Here is a 24068-nt window from a genome sequence, read left to right as displayed (position 1 = left end):
ATATAAAGCTTCTTATTTATCTATCTATACACTAAATGTATTGAATAATAAAGTGCTAATTGGCTTTCCTGCCTCTTCAGCCCTATCTAAACATTAGCATACCCCTACGCTGTGCTTTTTAGATGCGCTTTATTTTTTAATTTAGAAAGGTTTTGGTTCTTCACTGTTGTGCATTGTGCCTCAAAATCTAAGGGTCTGAAACTTTCCAATCCTTAAATTAGGGCTTTACAAACCTCTTGCGCCATGGCGACCAGATTCTGCTTCCTGGTGGCCAGCTGTTTTGGGGGGAGGAAGCAGAATCTGGTCATGGCCAGGTGCATGGCAAAGCAGGTCTGCCGCGGCTATTTCAAAGCTCGAGCCAGCATCGCGACCCAGTACTGCAGCCACAGCAGCCCGGCCTCCACCTCACACAGCAGCAGCTCCGGCACCTCCCCACAAACCGCAACGGCAGCTACGGCTGGGAGGGCATCCGGCCACTGCCACCACGAACACCATGCTGCGGTCAGAGCTCCCCTGCACAAAGCAGCAGCAGCTCCGGGTGCAAGGACACTATGTAACTGGCCACCGCCGCTGCCACTAACCCCCAGCTGCTGCAAGCAGGGAGCATGGCATAGAAACAAGCATTTACCCCTTGGCAATGAGCAGGTTAATCCCTGGCAGACCATGGTAACCACATAGCAACAAGCATTTAACCCTAATAGAGCATGTTAACCCATTGGCAATGAGCATGTTAACCCATTGGCAATGAGCATGTTAACCCCTTGCATCAAGCATGAAACCATAGCAACAAGCATGTAAGTAAGCGGCATAATATGTATTTACTGCATGTGGTATTATATGTATGAGCATTACGATGTTTGGTATATTTAATGGGCATTATGGCGTGTGTAAATTTTTGGGACGCACCTTCGGCTTGCACTGTCCCTATTATTAGTTTATCTGGCTCCTACATTTTCATCCTGGCTCCTAGATTTTAATGAAATGTGTCAAGCCTTGCCTCAAACCAAGAATGTTGGAATGTGTACAACTTCAGATAACCACAAAACTTAGGGGGGAGCCGGAGTGAAGAGTAGTGAATGTGTGCATCTGGGTTGCATGTAATAGGGTTCACAAAAAGGCCTGTCATATGGCCCAGACCGAACAGATTGGTGCTAGCGGCAGAATTGTCACTAGTTACTGATTCTTTGCCAGACAGTGAGTCTTTCCAAAACATAAAACACCTGACCAATTTATTTTCCCTTTTAACTTTGAAAGATCATAATATTTAAAACTGTAACAGTATAGCATCCAAAAAGCTATTAATTATTAATAGATGTAATCGAAGGTTGTACCTTGGGCACATAAAGAAGATAAGCAATTTCTTTACAGAGGCTACATTTTTTTCCCTTCTGAAGTGCTTGGTCAAAACACAGACTGCAAAGGGCTTTGTAGTTTATGCATAACATTAAGTGAACAATTTAGTCATTTGTTGTCACCTATTTGTTTGACATTAGCAGCTGCTGTTAATTTGGAAGCTTTATTCATTAAAAAGCAATGTTTTACATTGATGTATATCAAACATGTATTTCTTAGTTGGCTAATATAAATTAATTAATAAATAAATTTTTCCATACCATGACCCTAAGCGAAGTGCTTTCTTTAGTGCTCTTTTGTTTTTGTTCCTTAATCCTATCTCAGTGACTTAAGTAAATAGTCAATATTTTGCAGCCTCCATCCTGTGCACTATATATGGTGACCATAATGCCTAGAAACACAGGTTAATATAATTACTAATAGATGTTTATGTTTTCATTTATGCAGGGTTTTGTTTGATATGGTATTTTTTTCTTTCCTTTTTTTTCGCTATCTTGCTCACTCTTAAGCTCATACACACTGGGCGATTTTTAGCTTAACGTAGCTCGCTTTGGTGTTTTTAGTGACTTTCAGCTCAAATCTGCTAGTGTGTATGGCCGGGCAGTGAATGCTAATGAGTGCTCCTGCATCATTGCTGGCCACCGCCGTCTGTCAGGCTGTTTGACCAACTAAGTGTACCACTTTCCAGTCTCCTACATTAAAAAGTAGTTCACCGCCCATCAAAATTTTCACATCACCGCTCCTTATACATGCTGGGTGAAGACACCCATTGTGTATGCACCTTTTAGATGACCTCTTAAGAGACATTTTCCCGCTGTTATCAAGACTGATTTTTCTCTTTTTCCCCATACCCTAACATAAAGAATAACTACCTTATTTAGCAATTATAAAAAAAAGAAAAGTGCTGCCTAATCACAATTAATTAAAAAATTGTACTTTGGCGGGTATTCAATCTGTATCGCTATTTCTGGTGTCAGAAATAGTGGCACTCCATTATTCAGTGCTGCCATTTCCGACCGCGTTGAAGGCTTTCAGATTTTGCTCTTTAAAGTTGAATCTGAATATATATAAATAAGCCCAAAACGGCTGTGAATCCGAATATCGGAAAAGCCGGACTCAGGATTGAATACGCCAGCCTTTATCTGCAATTATAATCTCAGAATAACCAACCATCCTTAGCTGAAACCTTGGAAATTGCATAACAGGCAAATCCAGTCAGAAGCCTAATTATTCCACCTGTGTCCACAGCCAAAAATAATTAAAACATGACCTATTGGGAGTATGTACTTGCTGGCTGTGGGGGTGAGAACCACTGGTTTAGACACAAAAATACGATTTGGCCTATTATTGAAATGGCTTGTAATGCAAGGCATGCTGGGATGTGTAGTTTCACAACAGCTGGAGGGACGCTGGTTGAACATGCCTGGTCTAGATGGTGAAAAATGTCCCTTTTTGTCGAGTATGCCAGCATTACACGTACCTATTATTATATCCTCCTCTTGCTGACGTTCTCTTAGGGTAGGCTGTTTTTAAGTTGTAACGTGCATATCCCACAAACAGAGTTTTTTAAGATTTTTTTTTACTGTGCTGATTAATAAATATGCCCACAATTATGTAGAACTCCACCAGAACGAATTTACATTTTTGAGGGAGATATGAAGTTAATTAAAATACATCTAATTCCATATTAAAATTTTTCCTACCTTTTTTTAGTTTTGCTTCTAATTATACACTAAGTTTTTGTTGTTGTGAAATTGCAATGTAATCATGTTCAGTGTTGTCCATCTGTTATACATAGACAATACCACTAAATAAGTCGCTGGTTTAAATGATGAAGTGGATTCAGCGATTTTTGGCTGGACTGCTGCCCTCAAGAAGTGATCACAACTTCTCTTACAAAGACTGGAAAAAACTACAGGACTCACCCAAACAGACTTGTACTTGGCTGAACTGCGCCAACTCGCAGGATTTTTCCCCCAGTGCATAGGTCTGTTTGGGTGAGTCGTGTAGTTTTTTCCTGTTATACATAGAGACAAGAAAAAAATCAATATCGTTGATAAGAACAAAGAATGGGAAAGAAATGAATATTTCTTTTTTTAGGGTAGATCTTTTGCGGTCATAGTCCATCAAAAAATGTGTGCCCTTTTACAGCTTTCTGAGATTGTCACTGAAACGTGATGACAGTGTTTTCCAAATCACTGGGCTAATCAGTAAAAACCTTCTAGTGTGGCTAAGTTATTAGTCTCCATCTATCCCTTATGTGATCTTCTTTTCTCCCTCGTCTTTCCACGTCACACTAAGTAGATCCTTAATATTCTTAGAGCTTACATGCTGTCAGTGTGTTGTGGTGTGGAAGTGACTACACAATGGTGGCGGTGCTGTTTGAAATGCTGTTGATTTTATCAACCTAATATACTTCAGTTGTGGCACATCCTAAATGTATCCTCTAAGTAAAATGTTTGGAGCATGGTATATCTCTACTGTTGTGAGCCAACCAGAATCAGGCCCATAGGTAGGTAAATCGGTCTCAAATACATTGTCATTTGTATTAAGTTGATTGCTAATTGTCACTAGTTTGTTGTGCTTTGACAACCCAGAAATTGTTATTTTGCAGTTTTTTTATTGTTTGATAATAGTTAGCTAATATAAGATTTTTAATATGTGAAGTGCATATTTAAATACTTATATAACTAAATGCATTTGAATCGTTTTAGTATGATCTTCTAGGGTGAGGAAATGTCATTTTAAAAGTCTTTAGATTTGTCATGTGTCAGGTTCCCTTTGTGATGGCTTCTAATCACCTGGACAGAAAATGTTGTAATAGTCTGTTTCAAAATTTAGGAGGTTACTCTTCAGTAATTATAGAGCGCAGAACAACAATCATCTTGCATTTAAGCAAAATACGTGGGTTATCTAGATGTACATAGAAGGATGTCATGAAGGAACCACAATAACTTTTAATTGGCAGCTTCTTCCAGCAATTAAACATTGGAAATGACTAAGCAGAACACAGTGCATGTCTTGATCTGCATTCTGTTGTTAGAGAATGTAATCTTCACCTAATAATGCTCAATCTTTACTGCTTACTCTTTAATTTCACGGCCCAGAGAATGGCTAATACAAGCATGGTATAACCTAGCAAACTGAATCTTTTGTTACAGTGGCTACTTAAGATTATGATAAAAGGTTAGTTGTTTAGCTACTGTTTCTTTGTGCCTTTTGGGGGATCTATTCCATTTTTTGGGAGAATGGAGCAGTGTTTCTTTAATCTGAATGAACAAAGGACTTAATAATAGTATTGTATGCCTATAAAACACTACTAAACTCTAAATTAGTTGGTTTTTTTTTTTAGATAGAACTGTCTGTTATCAGACAACTGAAACACAACCGTCTTAAGACTATTGTTTGGTTCAAGCCTAAAAGCTTATTCTGCAGAAAATGTACTATTGTCCCTGCCTCAGTATATAATTCAACCAATCACTAGTGCATTTCTGCAAATCATTGTGTTAATCACTGTCTGGTTAGCAACTCACCTCCCTATACGATAAATTATTGCAGCAGCAATTGTATATGGTAATGTCAAATTCAGATACAATGTAATGCTGTCCCAAATTATTACTTACCTATGGCTTTATATTCAGGCTGCTTATTTCAGCCAGTTGCCCAAGCTACTATACCACTTGCATCATGTGGTTGGTGCAGGACATCCTGTCTGTAAGAACATAGAAGCTGACAGCAGTGAGAAATGACTACCTATCTCTATCCCTCCAGACACTAATGTACATAAATCAAAATATCGAGTAATCATTTATACATTTTTTTTTTATATTTTAACATTTATTTTGTAAACATAGATGGGTGTCTAAACGAGTACACCTGACTGTTCTGATGCTATGTATAGTGCTGAGATCCCATCCCTAGCCACTTAAGTAGTAGTGAAGGGGTATGTGAGCTGCGTGTGTAATTTAATTGGATTACGTTTTGTATAATCAGAAGCCCATATGCCACATGCTTACAGTGTCCAGTTGAACAGTCCAGCTAGACTGACTGTTCTCTATGATGTTACCACTGCAGAGCCCAGTACAGATAAGAGTCCTACTTAGAGGGGTTCAAGGGAGCATCCGGGCTACCTATCTAAACGATGCTGCCCATAGTAGATGGCATAGTCACATTATGCTGCTGCATGTTTGCAGTCAGCAAAACTCAGAATTAAAAGCTGTCTTGCTTAAAAATCGTTATTTGTTAAACTTCTATCTGCACATTTCCATTTAGGAGCTCTAATGGTAGATATTGCATTTGAGGTGGGAATTAAATTGTTTTTGGGTATGTTTTAAGTCAGTGGTCCTCAAACTATTTTGTTCTGGGAACCCATCAGAAAATAAAATTAATTACAGGACCCCAGCAAGTTACTGCAGAAGGTCATCACATCACACGTGTAGTCATCAAACAGCACATACATGGCAGCATTGTGAAGGAACAAAATGATGTGAGTCTAAAATAACAGATAATTCATTAGATTTTGCAGACTCCTTGAATCACTGACTGAGATTAGAAAAGTCATCAGCCTGATAGTCAGCAACATGGAGTCGTGACTCCATGCTGAGAAGGTCGGGACCCACAGTTTGAGAACCGCTGTTTTAAATAGGCACCTGACTGGTTATATTCTGTTGATCTGCAGATGGGTGCAAGTGCCATGGGCTCTGATTATTTAACACACACACGTATCTTGTTTAGAGTGTTGGGTTTTCTGCCAAAATGACAGTTTGGCTCCCAAAAGGCAGACTTTACAAATGGGCACCTGCTGCAATCACACCTATTTCTGCAAACTGTTGAATAGCTGAATAGCTACAGTCACTTTAGACAGGTGAAACAGGTGCCAAAAAACTATTGAATCTTGTGAGTAGGGATGAGTTCACTGTATTAGGGCTTATTCTTGTTGGAAGCAAAGCAAAAAAGGAAACTTTTCCCTGGGTAAAAAACCATGTTACACTCAGAGCCAGCCCTAACAAATTTGATGCCCTGGGCAAGATTTTACCTGGTGACCCCTAGAGCAGCTGCTAGCTCCACCTCTGACCCAGTATCCTTCTGGCAGAAAAGCACCCATCCGCAGAGATCACAGTAGTCAGCAGCATGCATATCCCATAGTACATCCCCCACCCACCATATTTTAGAAAGCGGCAGCATGTGCCGAAGGTGCATCTCTGAAAAAAAGGCTGTGCACTTACCAGGAACATAATGCGACACTTGTGCAGTGTTACTCGGATTACATCACACGGTAGTGCCCCTTATTCACATGACATCACTCAGTACTGCCCCTTAATTATGCCACTTTCTACACCCGGTAATGACACTTTTTACACACACACACACTTTTATACACGCCCACACAGAGTAATGCCCCTTACATATGCCTTTATAAATGCCCATTTCCACAGAAGTAATGTATTTGCCTCCTACTCCCTGTCTCGTGTGTCCCTCCAGCAGCAAGGCTCAGTGGCTGGCTGACTCTGACTGCAGTGCACAGGTGTGGGCTGCTGCTGCTTCTCAGTGTGCTTTATCTCCGGGCCTCTCATAATGCCATGCGCGATGATGTGCTCAGCGCCGGAATTCTGGGTTTCCAGAGACAGGAAGGTTTTTCACCACTGTGCGCAGTGTGAGTGATGGCAGGTTACAGTGGACAGGCGTACCCTGCAAACCGCCGCTCTCTGCTCCCAAGCTGAGCTGGCCCTAGGCATACAATGGAAGCGCCTAGCCATTCCAAATGGACTAGGACTAGCTCTGGTTGCACTGCAGGTAGTTTAGATATTACATTTGCAGAGATTAAGGGGGTAATAGCAGCACTTACCTATTCAATGCTGCGGTTACCGACAGAAATTAAGGTCAGATCCGATTTGGAGCTATTTGGTCTGAAACGGCAACGGATTGTCTACTTTATGTCTAATTTTAGACCATCTATGGCCGTTTTCGGCAATCCACAGACTTTCCGGAACTCGACAGTCGTAACATTGAATTCCGACTGTCGCGTTACTGTTGGATTGGACGAAAATGGCCTGGGACTCTGACTGTCATGACGTTGCAACAGTCGAAATCTAGGATTGGGATACCCCCCTAAAGCTGGCTACACACTGGGTATGATATCTTGTTGGTCACAATTCGATTGTTCACAATATTGTCCCTGAAATCCAGATGGTGACAATCCAGGTGAATTTATGTCCATTTTTACCCTAACATTAACCCACCCCTCCCACAGCCTAACTCTAACCATCCCTTTTGGCAGCCTAACCCCCACCCTAGTTCCTAACCTGAATACTGAATTAAGATTTCTCATTATTTTGATAGGTGAGATTCTCAGCCGGGACCCTGACTACATTCACCCTCTATGGGATCGGGAAAAATAATAAACCTTACATAAAATGCAATCTAGCTTTGAAAGCAATTAATCAGCTAATGGTCTTGCAACTATACTGCATTTACACGTTTATTACAATAGTTGGCATGTTCACCCTAAATTCATTGTTTAGGAAATAGATTTGAATTTGCCACTCCACTGTAAAGCTAAATACAGTCTAAATTGCAGTGTAAAACTAAAAATAGTTTGAGCTACGTGTCTAAGCAATCAGTATTTGCAAGTTCGTCCAAATGCTCAGGTAATTTGTGTTTTTTTGGTTTACTTTATTCCTTAAGGTGCCCATGCACACACAGCGATGAGCGCTGAACTTTTTGTAGTAGATCGCATTGCATCTAGTACCAAAAGCATACAATGTGCTTAAGCAGCAAGCTTTTTGTACTAGATGCTATGCGATCTAGTACAAAAAGTCAGTGCCGCACATACTTTGTGCTGTGTGATGCGCGCAGGAGCGCAAAACACATTGCACTGGAAAAATTCCGTGTGTATGGGCAGCTTAAGTCTGAAACTACCCCATTATTCCTGGTGCATTAATTCATTAGGTACTCTTTACCTAGAACGGCGCCCATCGCAACCATCGTATGCACTAAAAAACGGGTACGATGCGATGCCCGCGATGGCCGCGATTTCCCATAGGGATCAATGTTAAAAGTCAGATTGGACGCGATTTTAGTGTTAAATGCCTCAATGCCCGCGATTTATACATAGGAAACAATGTTAAATGGGCCACAGAGCCCTAATAGTCCCCCTGAAGTCTTAAATGGCCCCCACAATTTTTAACGCCACCCCACGATCAACGTGAACCCGAAGCGTGGCGAGCGCAGCGAGCCCGCGAGGGGCGGCGGTACCCGTCCTCCGACCTTTTCATACCCCCACTATCCACGTCGGCGTGGAGTTGAGAATAGAATAGTGTGGCGAGCGCAGCGAGCCACCGAGCCCGAAGCGTGGCGAGCGGACGCGGATACCTTCACAGGTAAACGCGTCCCTTCGCGGGCTTCACAGGTATCCGCGTTCTAGGTAAAGAGTACCATTCATTATTCATAAACGGCAGTATTAAAGGAGCACGACTGTGTTCTTGTAGACTTGGCATAATACTCCATTTGGCATGAGCAACCTGGCATGACTAATGCTGTGTACACACGGTGAGATTCCCTTGCTATTCGACTTAAGATTTGAGTACTATGCAATCTTTGCTATCTCTGTACTTAACAAACAATTCATACAATCAGCATTCGATTTGCACTATATAGTCATTGCTGCCCTGTCTATCTGGGTTTCGATTTGTGCTGTCACGGGAGTACGCATCGGGATCGAAAGGTAAAAAACCTGCATGTGATCTGCATGCAATTTTGACTATATAGTCAAAATCTAATATCAAATCTCACCCTGTGTACACAGCATAACATGTGTACATTATTTTTCTTAACATTTTTATGTCTTGTTGCAGAAAAACACCAATAGTGATCTCCAATTATCTGCCCATGCTAGCTTATCAGGGATTTTGTTTCACCAGAGCAAGCAAAATCCCCAAAATGTAGCCCCGTTTTCGTGTGACCGTAAAAACACACAGGTTTCACTGAAACGGTTTGTTTTCGGGAGTAAATGTGCTGATCAGGTGATTGAATAGGATAGGCACACCCCCAATTTTTTTTTTTGATGAAACATAATTAAATGGTTAAATCCCCCCTCCTCCCATTAGGCATGCCCTTGTCATGGCTTTTTTGAGGGGTATGGCTTCGCCTTTCTCAGGCATACTAGGCAAAATCCCAAAAGCAGTCCTGTTTTGAGGGCTGTGGGGGCTGAAAACATCACTGAACCTATGTGTTTTTTTGTGAAAAGTCATGCTTTTTTATAAGGTGATTGAATAAAAAAAAATCAGGAAAAAGTGCCAACTGATGTTTATATCTGCTGCAAATAGTACTGTATATCCCTGTATGTTGCCAATGTTGTTTTGCGACTTTAACGGCACAGGAATTAGTTAAACATGTACTAAAGTCACAGATGAAGCACATTGGAACTTGGCCTAAAAAACAGCTGTGGCCTGTGCATCGTAGCACATTGTATACAGGTTCAAACTGATTGAATAGGTGTGTACTCAGCTTAAGTTGTTTAAAAACATATATTTGCATAAGACAATGGGCAAGATGCTTGAAAAGTAATAAAATGGAGAGTGATAAACAATCAACCAGCTCCAGCTGTCATGCTACAGACTGGGTTTGTAAAATAGTTTGGAGCCGATTGTGTTATCACTCTAAATACTTAAATTTTTCAAGGCTTAATACATCTGGCATAAAACAGTTTTACAACATTTGATTGTGTTCTCCTTTATTTATATTGGATCCGCAGCACCCAATTATAGAGTATGTAAATGAATAAGCAAAACAGTGACTTACAGCTGAATACAATAGAGGACCTGTTCAGGGTACATACACATACTGTAGCAGTATCAGCGGAGGACACTGGAATGTTCTGCTGTAATTTGTCTCAGGATTGTCTCTTTATAGCAGTAGTCAGACATTAATGGGGGCTTCACTTGCCCCCTTTTTTTTTCGATTTTAGAGATGTTTGCTCGCCGCACCCATTTTTTCTAAAAAACAAATCCAAGTGAGTCTAAAAAAATAAACCTTCAATGACATATTGCACCCCATTACTTTGTGATGTCACCCACTATTAGTACGATAGTTTTCCCCTGAAAGTTTTTTTGCAGATACTTTTCAATCTCTGCCACACAGCTACTACAGCTCGGTCAGCTCTCCTTTACATTCTCTTAACAATTCTCTTGTACCTGAAGAATTATTTGGAATCTGAAGGGGAAATTGACTAATGTAGGGTACACACCAGGACGACCTGCTCACGATGCACATCGTGAGCGGGTCGTCAGTGTCTCGTCCGACCCGCTCACGATGACGCGGGAGGGCACGACCCGCTCACGATGTGCACCGTGAGCGGGTCCGATCCGATGGCGACCCGCACCCGGTTGTATGGTCGTCATTGAGATCCTACCTGCAGCAGGTAGGATCTCAATAACGACCGACCGACCCGCGGGACCGCGCATCGGATCGAAATCGCTCCACACCAGCTCAGAAAAGGGCCCAATCAGCACACAATCTGCATCCAATTGATCGGAATCGGATCTAGATTGTGCTGATCGGGCCCTAGTCGTCCTGGTGTGTACCCAGCATAAGATGCTAGTTCTATTTCAGTTGGTTTTCATGGGCAACCAATCAGATATCTATTACTACTAAGCCAGCTCGAAGAAAAAGATTTGAAAACTAGTCTGCTACCTTCTGTGTTTGTGCATGTGTTAGAAAGTGATGTAGTTTCACTCTCTGCCAGCAGATGGCAGTGTTTTGGAGACTTGCAGACACTAGACATATATATAGATGTTCTTTTAGACCAGGGGTCTTCAACAGAGCTGGTTTCTGTGGCCCAATACCCTCCCGTCATGCACAGGATAAATAAACATAAAAAACATCTATTCGCAGCCATGTGGGGGTGAATTCGCCTTGTGGTGCGGGGTGGTGGTGGCATCTGCGAGCGGCGGGTGGGCTAAAATGACACACAGTGCTGCGTGTCAACCAGAATCACGCCCATACTCGTCATCAGGGGCACCGACTTAGCTTTTTCCGTGGGTGCTTACCCCCCCCCCCCCCTCTCGCCGACGGGGATCCTGGCAGCGCCGCAGCGGGGTCCCAGCAGCGTATATGCCGTCAGCAGCAGGGTCCCTGCGGAAGATGGTAACTAGCAGCGGTATTAATACCGCTGCTAGTTCCCATCCGCCGCAGGGACCCCCGCTGCTGACGGCATATCCGCTGCTGGGACCGCGCTGCCAGGATCCCCGACGGCGAGCAGCGGGTGAGCTCCGGTCGTGGGTGCTACTCACTTTTCATGGGTGCTCGGGCCCCGGTGCACCCACGGTTTCGGCGCCTATGCTCCTCATTCATTAGTTGTGAGACTGAGTTTCTTAGCTCGGTAAGTAATTATTACTGTACATTTTATAAATGGATACCTGGTTATATTTGTGTTAGCTTTTTAAAATGTTATTTCTGCAGTGATCAGTGTGATCTGGTTTTTATTAAAATGCATTGAAAAACAAAATGGTAATGCAGTAGATCAATAGGCAGCAGCTGCAGTACCATAGGTATGTTTTCTCAAAGTGAGTAGTTATTACTAATGTTTCCTCTGCTAAAATAAATGTTTGAATGTAAAAGTATTGAAGGGTCATTTATATTCTGTTGATTTTTCCCCCCCCCCTAAATGTCCCTTTTTAATCTGTGCTAACCCATTACTTAACAGCTGTGCCGGCTGGTGGTATGTTCTAGAAAAGAAAGCCCCTGTGATGAGCTCTCATTGCATGGAGATTATACAGCAGTGCTACACATTCACAGGGCACATATGTGATTTATTATACCGGGGCACTGCAGCCACACTAGGAGAGATTGTAATAGATTATTGGTTGAAATGAAGATTTGAAAGGGCAATTCAACTTAAAATACAATTTAGAATAAACACACCGCTCCTCTTACAGGCTTTGATTGATCCCCAAAAGTTCATTCTTGCGATAATGTTATAAATTCTAATTTGATTTATCTGGTCTCATATGACAGTGCTTAAGAGAGCAATTAGTCTCCCTGGCACTTGTTAATGTGGGACTCTGTATTTGAAGAGCTCCTTTGCCTAGTAATGCCTTGTCTACTGCTTGTCCAGGTTCCTATTATCTGGTTGCTAAGTAATACCTTTTGTGCATACCATCCTATCTTGCCACATGATTGCTTCAAAATGTAAAATGCTTACCTGTTGCCATAAACATGCAGACAATATTCATATAATAAATTTCCATCTTTTAGTAGGAGCATTATTTAAGCAGCTATGTGTGCTTGTCTTCTGCGTAGTCGATGACCCATAAGCATAGTTGCCTACCCTCCTGCATTCTGCAGGAGACTCCCTGAAATTGCAGCAATCTCCCTCTCTCCCTGATTTGTGTACCAATCTCCTTATTTCACCTAGCCCACATTTTGTAGATGTAAAAGTTTTGAGAAAAAAAGGAATGAGAGATTTTTATTGAATCGTCAGCACCATTTCCCAGCATTGGTGATAATACACAGTGGGGCAGATGTATTATGGTGGCGCATAGCCCGCCACTAGAATACTTCCTGCTTCATTAACAAGCCGAGTCTGGAAGGTACATTGACAAGATGTATTACCATCTTGTCTGCCGAAGCGGCATAGCTCCCCTGTCATTTAGCACTCATCGGCTCCTTCATACATGAGGAGAAGCGGTATCTGTGCACATAAAGTGCGCTGATACCCCTTTTCCCCCATAAAGACTCTTCATACATCTGCCCCAGTGATTGCATTTCTAGTGCCCATTTATATGGAGCCTTGTGTAAAGCACAATAGATGAACAATCTATTACTAGAGTAAGTAGCTCTTACTAACTGCTTTGGGGCTCATCTGCATTTGGATATAAGTCATTATAAAAGATTCCTCTCAGATGTAGCAGTACACACCCACGCTTCTAGGCACCACGTTCACAATCTCTTTTCACAATCTCTCCACATATGGTACTAGGCACGCCCCTTTGGGTGGAGTATGACATGCCCCCTCAATGGGGCACAGTGTAAAATTCTACTACCAACTATAATCTCCCTGAAACTAGTTTTCAAAAGTAGGCAAGTATGCCCTAAGAGGCATACACACAGAGCAATGGTGTGCTCTTTTCTAAGCAGTCTCACTAGATTGCTTAGAAAGTAAGCACAGATCCCTCTGTGTGCACACTCCAAGCAATTACGATGTGCAGTCCCGCACATCGCTATCGCCGGCTAACTAAGTCAGTGCACGCAGTCAAAATCTAGTCAAATTGCTTAGCAAGTGACTGCAAATCTCTGTGTGTACAGAATGAGTGATAGTGATCCAGATCTCTTATTCTGAACCACTACCCGGCATTATTTTCTTAAGCAAAATCGCTTACCACAAACCACTGCATGTGTATGTGCTCTCCATGGACAATCTGGACACAGGGATATCACCTACCCTAAAAAGCTTAGCACACATCTCTACATTTGTATGCCCCTTTACTTCCAATGAGTCTCGGATATCCTTGGAAGCGTCCCTATTTTTTTTAAGTTTTTCCATTTTTCTATTCTTTTATATAGCATTTAATGGTCATTATCTATTAAAGGTGAGTGTTTAAAACGCAGGATATTTATGAACTTGTCGGAACGGTAGTTTATGTCCAGACTGATCTCTGTAGTCCATTATTGGGATTCCTCGGAGGAGGTACTTTCTACGGATTATCCTGGTACTTAGATTCTTTGTTACCAAGTAATACCTTTTTCTACACTGTATCATATTTGATACTTTATATACAGTTTAAAAAGTTATTTTTATGGGCAAGTGCAAAAGTGTGGTTAGGCAAAAAACAAACAAAATATTTGCACAATTTTTATGTGACTCATTTGCAGTTGCCAAATGTCCAGCTGTGTTTCTATGTTTTTGGATGTTACTGTATATTACTAGTGAACTCAAAATTGCTTTTTAAAGCTTACTTTGACTTTCTTTGACAGTGGAAGAATCTGACATCATCGACCTGGAAAAAAGATACTGGCTTTTAAAGGCTCAGTCACGGACTGGACGATTTGATCTGGAAACATTTGTCCCATTGATTTCACCTCCAATTCATCAGTCTTTGAGTGAAGGTATTTTACTAAAGGATACATATATTCCTGTTTTTCCTTTTTAAACTTTTTTTGGGCTTGTAAACTGTTAGAGGTTGATTCCAACAATTATACTACAATCTTAATTACACCTGAAACTTTTACTTTATGTTCTTTTGAAATGTGTACTAATCACATATGATTTTAGTTACTTCTAGAAGAACAAATCACATGCAGACAATATACCATACAATATACCATCCTATATAATAAAAGGCTGCTCCTTACATCAATGGCGGAGAATTAAAGCGTTGTGTACATCAGCAGACACTAGATCATGGGTCTTCAACCTGTGGCCCTCCAGATGTTGTGAAACTGTTCTAACATGCATTGCCACATTGTTTCCTATAAGAGCATGCCAAAACTGTCAGGGCATGCTGGGACATGTAGTTCCACAACATCTGCAGGGCCACAGGTTGAAGACCTGTGCACTAGATGGTGCCCTGTGGAACAAATCAAGTACTGTTCACTTCCGGTGCTCACAGCTGGTTCTGATATTACTTTTATGTAGTTCAGTAATTTTGACAGGCTGGTAACTAGTTTATATTTGACTGATATTTCATTGTGTAATGCCATGCACACAGGGCCCGACCCGGCAACTATCGATACAGATTCGGAATGGGCAGTCAGTGGGACCCGGCGGGTTGCCAACAGTGCCCAGGAGGCAGAGCGGGACGGCAGGAGGAAGGCACGCCCAGGGAGGGATGGGGGATGCTGCATCTAGCAGATCGAAACAGAAATAGATTTACCTTCCAAATTACACTGAATCAATGTAGATTCAATCCCAATGCGAGGCATCTGGATCGAATCTACATCGATTCAGTGTAATTTTCGATTCGATTTGGACCATATATAGTCCAAATCGAATCGAAAATTACATTATTTCGAACCGTGTGTAAACGGCTTTAGGGTACTTGTTTCCTATCTGGGCGCCCAGGTTTTCTACGTACGGCACCGTAATGAAATCGGATCGCATCGCATCGTACACATACATGATATTGAACGATGCGATGCGATGCGATCCGATTCGATTTCCCATAGGAAACAATGTGAAATGGCTCAATTTAGCCAAATTCTCATAGGAACAATAGTAAATGGGCCAAAAACACCCCTGGACATTGAAATGTCCCCCCAAAAGTAGTTGACGCCACCCCGCCATCAACGTGAACCCGAAGCGTAGCGAGCCCGCGAGGGGCGGCGGTACGCGTCCTCCGACCTTTTCATGCCCTACTATCCACTAGGGCGTGGAGTGAGAATAGAATAGTGTGGCGAGCGCAGCGAGCCACCGAGCCTGAAGCGTGGCGAGCGCAGCGAGCCCCGCGAGGGGACGCGGATACCTTCACAGTTATACGCGTCCCCTCGCGGGCTTCCCAGGTGTCCATGGCGACGCGGACACCTGGGAAGCCCGCGAAGGGACGCGTTTACCTGTGAAGGTATCCGCGTCCCCTCGCGGGGCTCGCTGCGCTCGCCACGCTTCGGGCTCGCTGCGCTCGCCACACTATTCTATTCTCACTCCACGCCGACGTGGATAGTAGGGCATGAAAAGGTCAGAGGACGCGTACCGCCGCCCCTCGCGGGCTCGCTGCGCTCGCCACGCTTCGGGTTCACGTTGATGGCGGGGTGGCGTCAACTACTTTTGGGGGGACATTTCAATGTTCAGGGGTGTTTTTGGCCCATTTACTATTGTTCCTATGATAATTTGGCTAAATTGAGCCATTTAACATTGTTTCCTATGGGAAATCGAATCGGATCGCATCGCATCGTTCAATATCGTGTATGTGTACGATGCGATGCGATCCGATTTCTCTACGGAGAATAGCATGGTGCGCAATTAACTTAGCGGGCGCCCAGATAGAAAACAAGTACCGGCTTTAGTTCTCATCAACAGGACACTCAATACTAGATTGCTGGAATTAGAGGTATTAACCTAAGCCAGAGGTTCCCAAACACTGTCCTCAAGGCACCCTAACGGGCAAGGTTTTAAGTATATCCATGCTTGGCCACAGGTGACTTACTTAGTTCAGTACTTTAGTCCATTTCATTTAGCCATCCGTGTTGAGCCACAGATATAGTTAAAACCTGGACTGTTGGGATGCCTCGAGGTCCGTGTTTGCGATACTCTACCATAAGCCACACAGCTGTAACTGGAAAGTTTGGTGCCCTATGTGAGAGAGAGAATGTGGGCCCCCTGTGAACTTTTTACAGATTATACAGTGGATATTGGGCCTAATATAGGCCTGACCGCATGAATGCAAATTCTCAGACAGGGCAGTTATTGATGGGCTGCACATGTATACGGCACATAGTACGCATGAGTGAGGCTGTCCTGCACTTAAATCCTGCTACTTTTTTAATGGTGCGTTTGATTGACAGGAAGCCAGTGTTTGTGGGTGGTAACTGGCCTTTTTTCTGGGAGTGCCAGAGACAATGCAGGTATGCCCAGGCAACTAAGTGGAAGTCAGCGCTGGTCTCGATCAGCCTGCTTCTATCGCAGCCACCGAGTAAGTCCTGGGGTATGCACAGACTGCACTCAGTGGAAAAATAATTTGATGGTGAATTAGGCCTATTGGATAACAGCGCTTTATAAAAGAAAAGCCCTCGCCAGATACCCTCCGCCCAAATGAAAAGGAGACTTTTGCTGTAGCGGCATCGTGTCTAATTGCAGTGGTTAATGTGTTTGCCAATAGATGGCGCGGCCTTTTCCCAGTTGCGCATGTGTAGTGAACAGCTTTGCCTCAGTTTCTTCATTCCTGGAAAGTTGTTTTGTGCGGTCAGATGCATGATAGATTCCTCCAGATCAGTGCAAAGAGCTGTTATCCAATTTCTTCACACAAAAGGAGGGCATGCTTCAGAAATTTATCACAGGATGAAGGCGGTGTACAGAGAGCAGTGTTGCATGGTGCACCATATTCCGTGGTATCAGTGTTATGAAGCGGGACACAAAAGCATCAAGGAATTGCTTAGGCCCAGGCAGGCGCACCTTGACACAATGCTGCCACGATGTGGAGGATCTCTTTTCTCAGAATCGTTGGATCACCACGGTGAAATTGCTGCTGTACTGTCGATAAGCAAGGGAACTGTGCATCACATAATCCACAACCGGCTTGGTTATGGCAAAGTTTGTGCACAGTGGGTGCCCAAGCATCTGTCAGAGAATCAGAAGTTGTTGAGAATGGGTGCTGGACCCATCAGCATGCTCACCTTCTGTGCAAAGAAATTTGGATTACAGCTATTTGCGCTGAGGAATCCATCATGCATCCAACCACGCAAAAAAAAACTTTCCGGGAATGAGGAGACCGCGAGGCGAAGCCATTCACTAAACATGCGCAACTGGGAAAATCAACCTGAGTGTTTTCTTCATTTGAAGTCCGTGATTGCCGCCTGCCTAAAAATCCATATTATTACCTGTTTGGGAAAGCACATGGCCATGAATATATGTGGGTGCATATGAGAGTGATGAGTGCTACAAATCTTTTATGTATGTATGTGTGTATGTACAGATGAAGCACAGCTCATTCATTCGGGGGCTGGCGATAGACAGCCCCCGCCATCCGCCTTAAAAGGTTGCACAAGACGCTCACTTGCCCCGTTCTGACAGAGCTCCCCGTCGCTCCCCACTGGACCCCGCCACCTCCCTGAAGTGGATACGGGCAGGGATTCCGTGTGAGACGCTCGCGTGTTCCCTTTCAGAGTGCCCCTGTCAGATGGATCTGTCGAGAACTGGAGCTGTATGAGAGGTGCTCCATCTGTGTGTGTGTGTGTGTGTGTGTGTGTGTGTGTGTGTGTGTGTAAATGTGTGTATCGATAGACAGATATAATAAAATTTAAGCCCATTTTTTTATGCAGTGTTAGATTTTGAGTATTATATTATGATTAATTTAGGTAGAAATAATCACTGTTTTTAAACTATTACATGTAAATATCTAATTGTTTAATTTTCCAATTTAGGTTTATTTAACGCCTTTGATGAAAACCGTGACAACCACATAGACTTCAAGGAGATATCATGTGGGCTGTCTGCATGCTGCAGGGGACCACTGGCTGAGAGACAAAAATGTGAGCATCATCACTGGCATGGAAGAAGGAATGTTTTCTGGCAGTGATCACTGCTGCCTAATGTACTCCAGGGTTGTAGGCTTCCATTAATTTAAGTGTGAATGTAAGGGATACAAGTACTTGTATTGCAGTATTTTTAAGTAGTTCTTTTGTTTAGCCATTCTAAATAAATATGGGGATTATTACAAATAAAAACAGTGTGTTTTTATTTTTATATCCATGGTCTTACTATAGGTTTTAGCAATAATTATATATTTTTGGGGGGAATATCCAATATGTTGTGCAGTAGTAGAGCTGTGACATTTATGAGCCCAATCAGACTTCATGGCAACTTAACATACGGGAACTCTGTGTGTTTGTTAGGAGAGCTGTTTATTTAAAAATATATATTTATATTTATTTCTTTAATGAACCTATATAATTTCTAACCCTTTTTTTATTTTTATTGCCCTCTTAACTAGTTTGTTTCAAGGTATTTGACATAGATCGAGATGGTGTTTTGTCTCGCACTGAACTGGAAGAGATGGTGCTTGCACTACTAGAGGTCTGGAAGGATAACCGCACTGATGCCATACCTGTAAGATCTTTATTTTCTATAATGTTACTGCACAAACTGCTGTCCTTATAGTGAAATATGTATGTAGCACCTTAGAACTTTGTTTTAAAACAGTACTGCTGAATAGTTTTGATTTAGAGTAGGTCCTTTTAACCAGGGCTGAAACTAGGATTTTTCTCACAGGTGACCTGGCAGTAATTTGTCTCTGCTCCCCCTCCACTCTGCATGCACATATGGGTATCACATGCAGCACCTGGCACCCCCCTAGTTATGGCTCTGCTTTATCATGTCATTCTAATTTGCTCAGTTGACACTGAAGGAATCCTTCGACTTTAAAAGAAAAAAAAAAGTTTTTTTTGGTGGTGTTATTCAATTAACCTCTCTTATTTACTGTGGTCTAATTAATAACCTAGGGCTATTCAATCTGCACTTAACAGGCATTTTTTTCAGGTCTGAGCAGACCTGAAAAGAAATATACAATAGCCTGTTGTTGAATGTTAACACATAGCGGTTCCTCGTTTTCGTTTTCCATGTTCGAAACCAGGGCGAGAAAAATGCTCTGTAATTGAATAGCCCCACCTTTTTTTTTTTTTCCCCCCCCAACCCCATGAACAGGACTCATTTGAGTTTGGCCCTGTATCATAATTTCAGAAGTTCTGTTCCAACTCCTCCTCTGCTGTGGGAGGTAGAGGGGACAGACCTAGAAGATATCATGGTATAATCTGGAGGTTCTTGAGCATGGGGTTCCTGTTTAAATCTTTTGTACTTTATTATTGAATTGTACATGTATTTATGTTTTTAATGATATCTTACATTTTGAATGGTTCTCTCGCTCTTATTTAATATAGATGTTATAAAACTCTCGACGGTAATAATGTATGCCCTTATGATCATACATATAGGGGGATATTCAATCTCCGGCGAGCACCTCCCATCGGGGAGATGCCCGCCGGGCCCTATTCAATGTTGTCTTCCCCGACAGCATTGAGCAGGGTATCTCGGCAGAACGAGCCCGACATCACTAGCTGTCGGGCTCGTTCTGCCGAGAACAGCCGGTAAGTGACAAGCTGCCGGCTGCAGCTCGCCTCTTCCCAGCCGCAACTCGCGGCCACGCCCCCTTTTCGCTCCCCGGCAGGCGGGACATTGAATCCCGCCTGCGTGTTCTCGGTCGAGCTGACCAAGAACGGGACTGGGTCACGGCGGTCGAGCAAGCTCGACTGCCGTGACCCTGACATTGAATACCCCCCATAATGTTATAACATGTATGGCCTATTTGGTTATCCATAGAGGTTAGACAAAGGCATATAGATAGGCAGTGTATAGACTGCTCAGGTACATGAAATCCTCAGACCTGACTGCATTGACATACAGTATGTATAGTACAGTGGTGCTTATTTGTGTGCTGTTCTAAAAACAGACCCTACAATGTAAAACTAGATAAAAACTTGTGTGATGCACCACCAATATCGCTGCTTCTGTTACATAGAATTGTTGATGTGAACAGTTCAATAGTAAAAAGAGCCTTTCTCTCATGTGATTATCATTTACAGGAATTACACTTGAATCTTTCGGATATAATAGATCATATATTAAAAACCCATGACACGACAAAGGTAAGCTAATTTAACGTTTTCGTTGTACATAAACTATTCAGAAAGCGTTTGTTTCTACAATTACGTAGAGCCTTCATTTTAAGTTTTATGGTGTGTACACACGGTGAGATGTGCCATGCGATGCAATCCCTGATGCGATCGGATCGCACGGCATGCATGCGATGGCATACAATTTTGACTATATAGTGCAGATCTGCACTATATAGTCAAGGCAGCCAAGACTTTCTGCCGTGCGATACGGGAGCGCGCATCGGTTAAAACCCTTGAGATCTGCATGCAATCTGCGTGCGATACCGATGCGATCCTGACTATACAGTCAGAATCGCAGGGTGATTGTACCTGTGTGTACACACCTTTAGACTTGTAGGGAGATATGTAATAGCGTACGATTTTCTTTTATTTTTTTCTTTTGGAATGTGCAATTTTGTTGGTCAAAAATGGGCAAAATGGACAGAATTGAATGCAAATCGAACATGTAATAGTGTGCAATTTTACGGTAAAAAATGTTTTGCCGAGATCAAAAAAAATCACACTTCATGTTTCCTCCAGATGTTTTCTAATTGAAAACCTCAACATTGCAAATATAATAGGGTGTGATTTCTCACCCTAAACATGGCCATACATTGCATTAAGTAGCATGGCCCTTGTTCCGACATAGTAGAAATAGACTGTGCAGCACAGTCTATTTCTATTTCAACTTTCAATTCTGATGTCATTAGGATCGAATTGGGAACAGATGCAGCAAAACACGGTGCAATTTGCACTATTTGCTATGCGAGTTTGACTATATAGTCAAAAGCATTGCTGCAAATGCATTGTGTGTACACACCATAAGGTTGTTGACCATTCATTGTCATCTTAGATATAACATGTTTTTGTTTTGTCTTTTATTTCATTATAATTTGTCTATTTTACAGGGTGGGCACCTCACACTGGAGGATTACCAGATATGGAGTGTTAAAAGTGCTCTTGCCAATGAATTTCTAAACCTTCTGTTTCAGGTAAGTTGATAAACAAAGCATATTTGTATTTTAGGGCATTGGTTCTCAACCTTTTTTGTCTCCCGTACCCCTTGATTAGGCTTTTCATTATTGAGTACCCCCTCACGTCAATTCACCCCAACCCATCTCTCCACAAAAAAAAAAATTTCCTCAGAAACCTATATTCATGAGAATATACGAACTCCGCACAGTTAGGGCCATGGTGGTTATCGAACCCATGACCTCAGTGCTGTGAGTCAGTAATGCTAACCATTACACCATCCGTACTGCAAACATTTCCTTTTTTTTTTATTGTAATTACTTTAAATCATATTAATACTGTATACATGATTTAAGATTAGCGAAAATAGCGGCGGTTTCCGACATTATTAGGTCAAATGTCATTTGACCTATTCTTAGTGGGCTCCGTTCTTTTGATCTGCAGAATATATTCCACCAGTAGGGAAGTCCCTACATTGGTGGAAACAATGCTGATAGTCTGAATCAGCTGCGGATTTCACAATGCAGCATCTGTTTCTGACAATAAAGATTACCCACCATAGGGAGGTGAACCTGTTGCAGGCGAGTACCGGCAGGATTGAATTAAGTCGGCAGCTATTTCCACTCAACGGAAATTGCAGCCGGGATTGAATACCCCCATAACACATTTTAAATTTTAAACGGTTTTCCGTAATTCCGGCATTGTGGCCAAAGGTAAGTACTATTGGCTGTAAAACAGGTGATGCTTAAGTATAACAGATTTATGTGACAAAAAAACAAAAAAAGAAAGTTGTAGAGCAGATTCCGCAGAATTTCTGAAAATATTAAGGGCATTTGAAGCAAGTGCAAATGAAAAACCGATTTGCTTTTATCAGTTTTGACCTATAAAACATGCATCTCTATATATATATATATATATATATATATATATATATATATATATATATATATATATATATATATATATATATATATATATATATATATATATATATATATATATATATATAGACCTATTTTTTCTTAACTGTACTGTATTGTCTTTTGACTTTGCCCACTGTAAATAAATCTTCCTAAGCCTGTGCCAAAATTCAGTTCCTGAATTTTGAAAGGAGCGTGTTATCCTATGTAAACTGCAGATAAATATTACTTTTTTGCAGTTTTTGTTCAGAATTTCACACATTTCAAATATAAACCAGAGGGTTTGTATTAGTCACCACATCTGTTTGAAGAAAGTGACACATTTTTAAAGCATTTTAATTATAATGGAACAGCTGTGTGATTTTATAAATGCTTAGTTTTTTTTTTCTCTAACGTCCTAGGGTATACTGGGGTTTAGGTAGACAATGGGGTATAGATGGGTCCAAAGGAGCCGGTGCACTTTAATAAAAATTAACATCCTGTGTGCTGGCTCCTCCCCTCTATGCCCCCTCCCACAGCCCAGTTTAGAAAAAAGTGCCCTACGGGCCGGTAGCACACTCTGGAGCTCCAGAGTTTTTTGATGTTATTTTTCTATTTTTATTTTTATTTTTGCAGCAAGCGGAGCTTACTGCTGTCCTGATGGAGGGACACGGCACCAACCTCTTACAGGGTTAATGGTCCGTGTCCTGCTGCCGGGGTTTGGTCCCGGACGGTGATCTTACCGCAGTCATTAAGGACTGACGAGCACACCATCAGCCCGCCGCCCATCAGAGTGACGGAACAGCAGTAAATAGTCTCCCGCTAAGGGGATTCTTGTAGCCGCGGCGGCGTGTATTTTACACACAGACGCGCCATGTTGGGGGCGGAGCCTCCCGGAGAGCGCGAAAGAGCAGCAGCAGCCGGCGCCATTACCGCTTGCTGAGAGCACCGCGACGACGCAGCAGAGACCGTACAACAGACTGGTAATACAGTGGGGTTGTGGGGGTCCGTGGGTGCTTGTAAGTGCCACTCTTTTGTCCTCTGTAGGACAAAACTGCGTTATTGTTAGCCCGGGTGCCTACCTAACACCCAGCTAAGGGCTTGTGTGCTGGCTCTCCCTGTCTGTCCCTTCTCACTGCTTAGGGAAGGACATTTGCTCTGTGGGTGCGGTATAGTTTTATAAAAGCATTATATACCTTCCGACAGCATGGCAGGGAAGAAGTCTGTGTGTCAGTCATGCCACGCAAAATTCACCCCCGTGGTGGAGGGGTCTCTTGTGTGTGAAAGCTGTATGCCACCTGAACAGGGTAATAGCAGCCAGGAGCCTGCTTGGTTGGATTCTATTAAGGGAATGATGTCTTCTATTTCTTCTGAATTAGCTGTGGCTAGGCAGGAGAGACATGACTTACAGAGGTCTGTGGCTGATCTTAGAGCTACACCTGCTGCTCAAAGGCCACCTAAGCTTCTTCCTCAAAAGCGTTCTTTGCC

At 42.4% G+C, this 24068-nt stretch overlaps 1 protein-coding gene across 2 annotated transcripts in view; it reads left to right on the top strand.

Moving 5' to 3' along the window:
- USP32 (ubiquitin specific peptidase 32) overlaps window positions 1-24068 on the top strand; it is a 182695-nt gene that overhangs the window by 77930 nt on the left and 80697 nt on the right. For both annotated transcript variants that reach the window (XM_083173737.1, XM_083173736.1), the window contains exons 6-10: window positions 14326-14457; window positions 18424-18531; window positions 18993-19108; window positions 20638-20700; window positions 21618-21701. In XM_083173737.1, coding sequence (XP_083029863.1) covers window positions 14326-14457; window positions 18424-18531; window positions 18993-19108; window positions 20638-20700; window positions 21618-21701 — 503 coding nt within the window. The remainder of the gene's footprint in view (window positions 1-14325; window positions 14458-18423; window positions 18532-18992; window positions 19109-20637; window positions 20701-21617; window positions 21702-24068) is intronic.

This window comes from Crinia signifera, chromosome 2 (assembly GCF_055691185.1).
Source record: "Crinia signifera chromosome 2, ASM5569118v1, whole genome shotgun sequence".
Taxonomy (NCBI): domain Eukaryota; kingdom Metazoa; phylum Chordata; class Amphibia; order Anura; family Myobatrachidae; genus Crinia; species Crinia signifera.
This window is presented reverse-complemented; position numbering and strand designations above follow the sequence as displayed.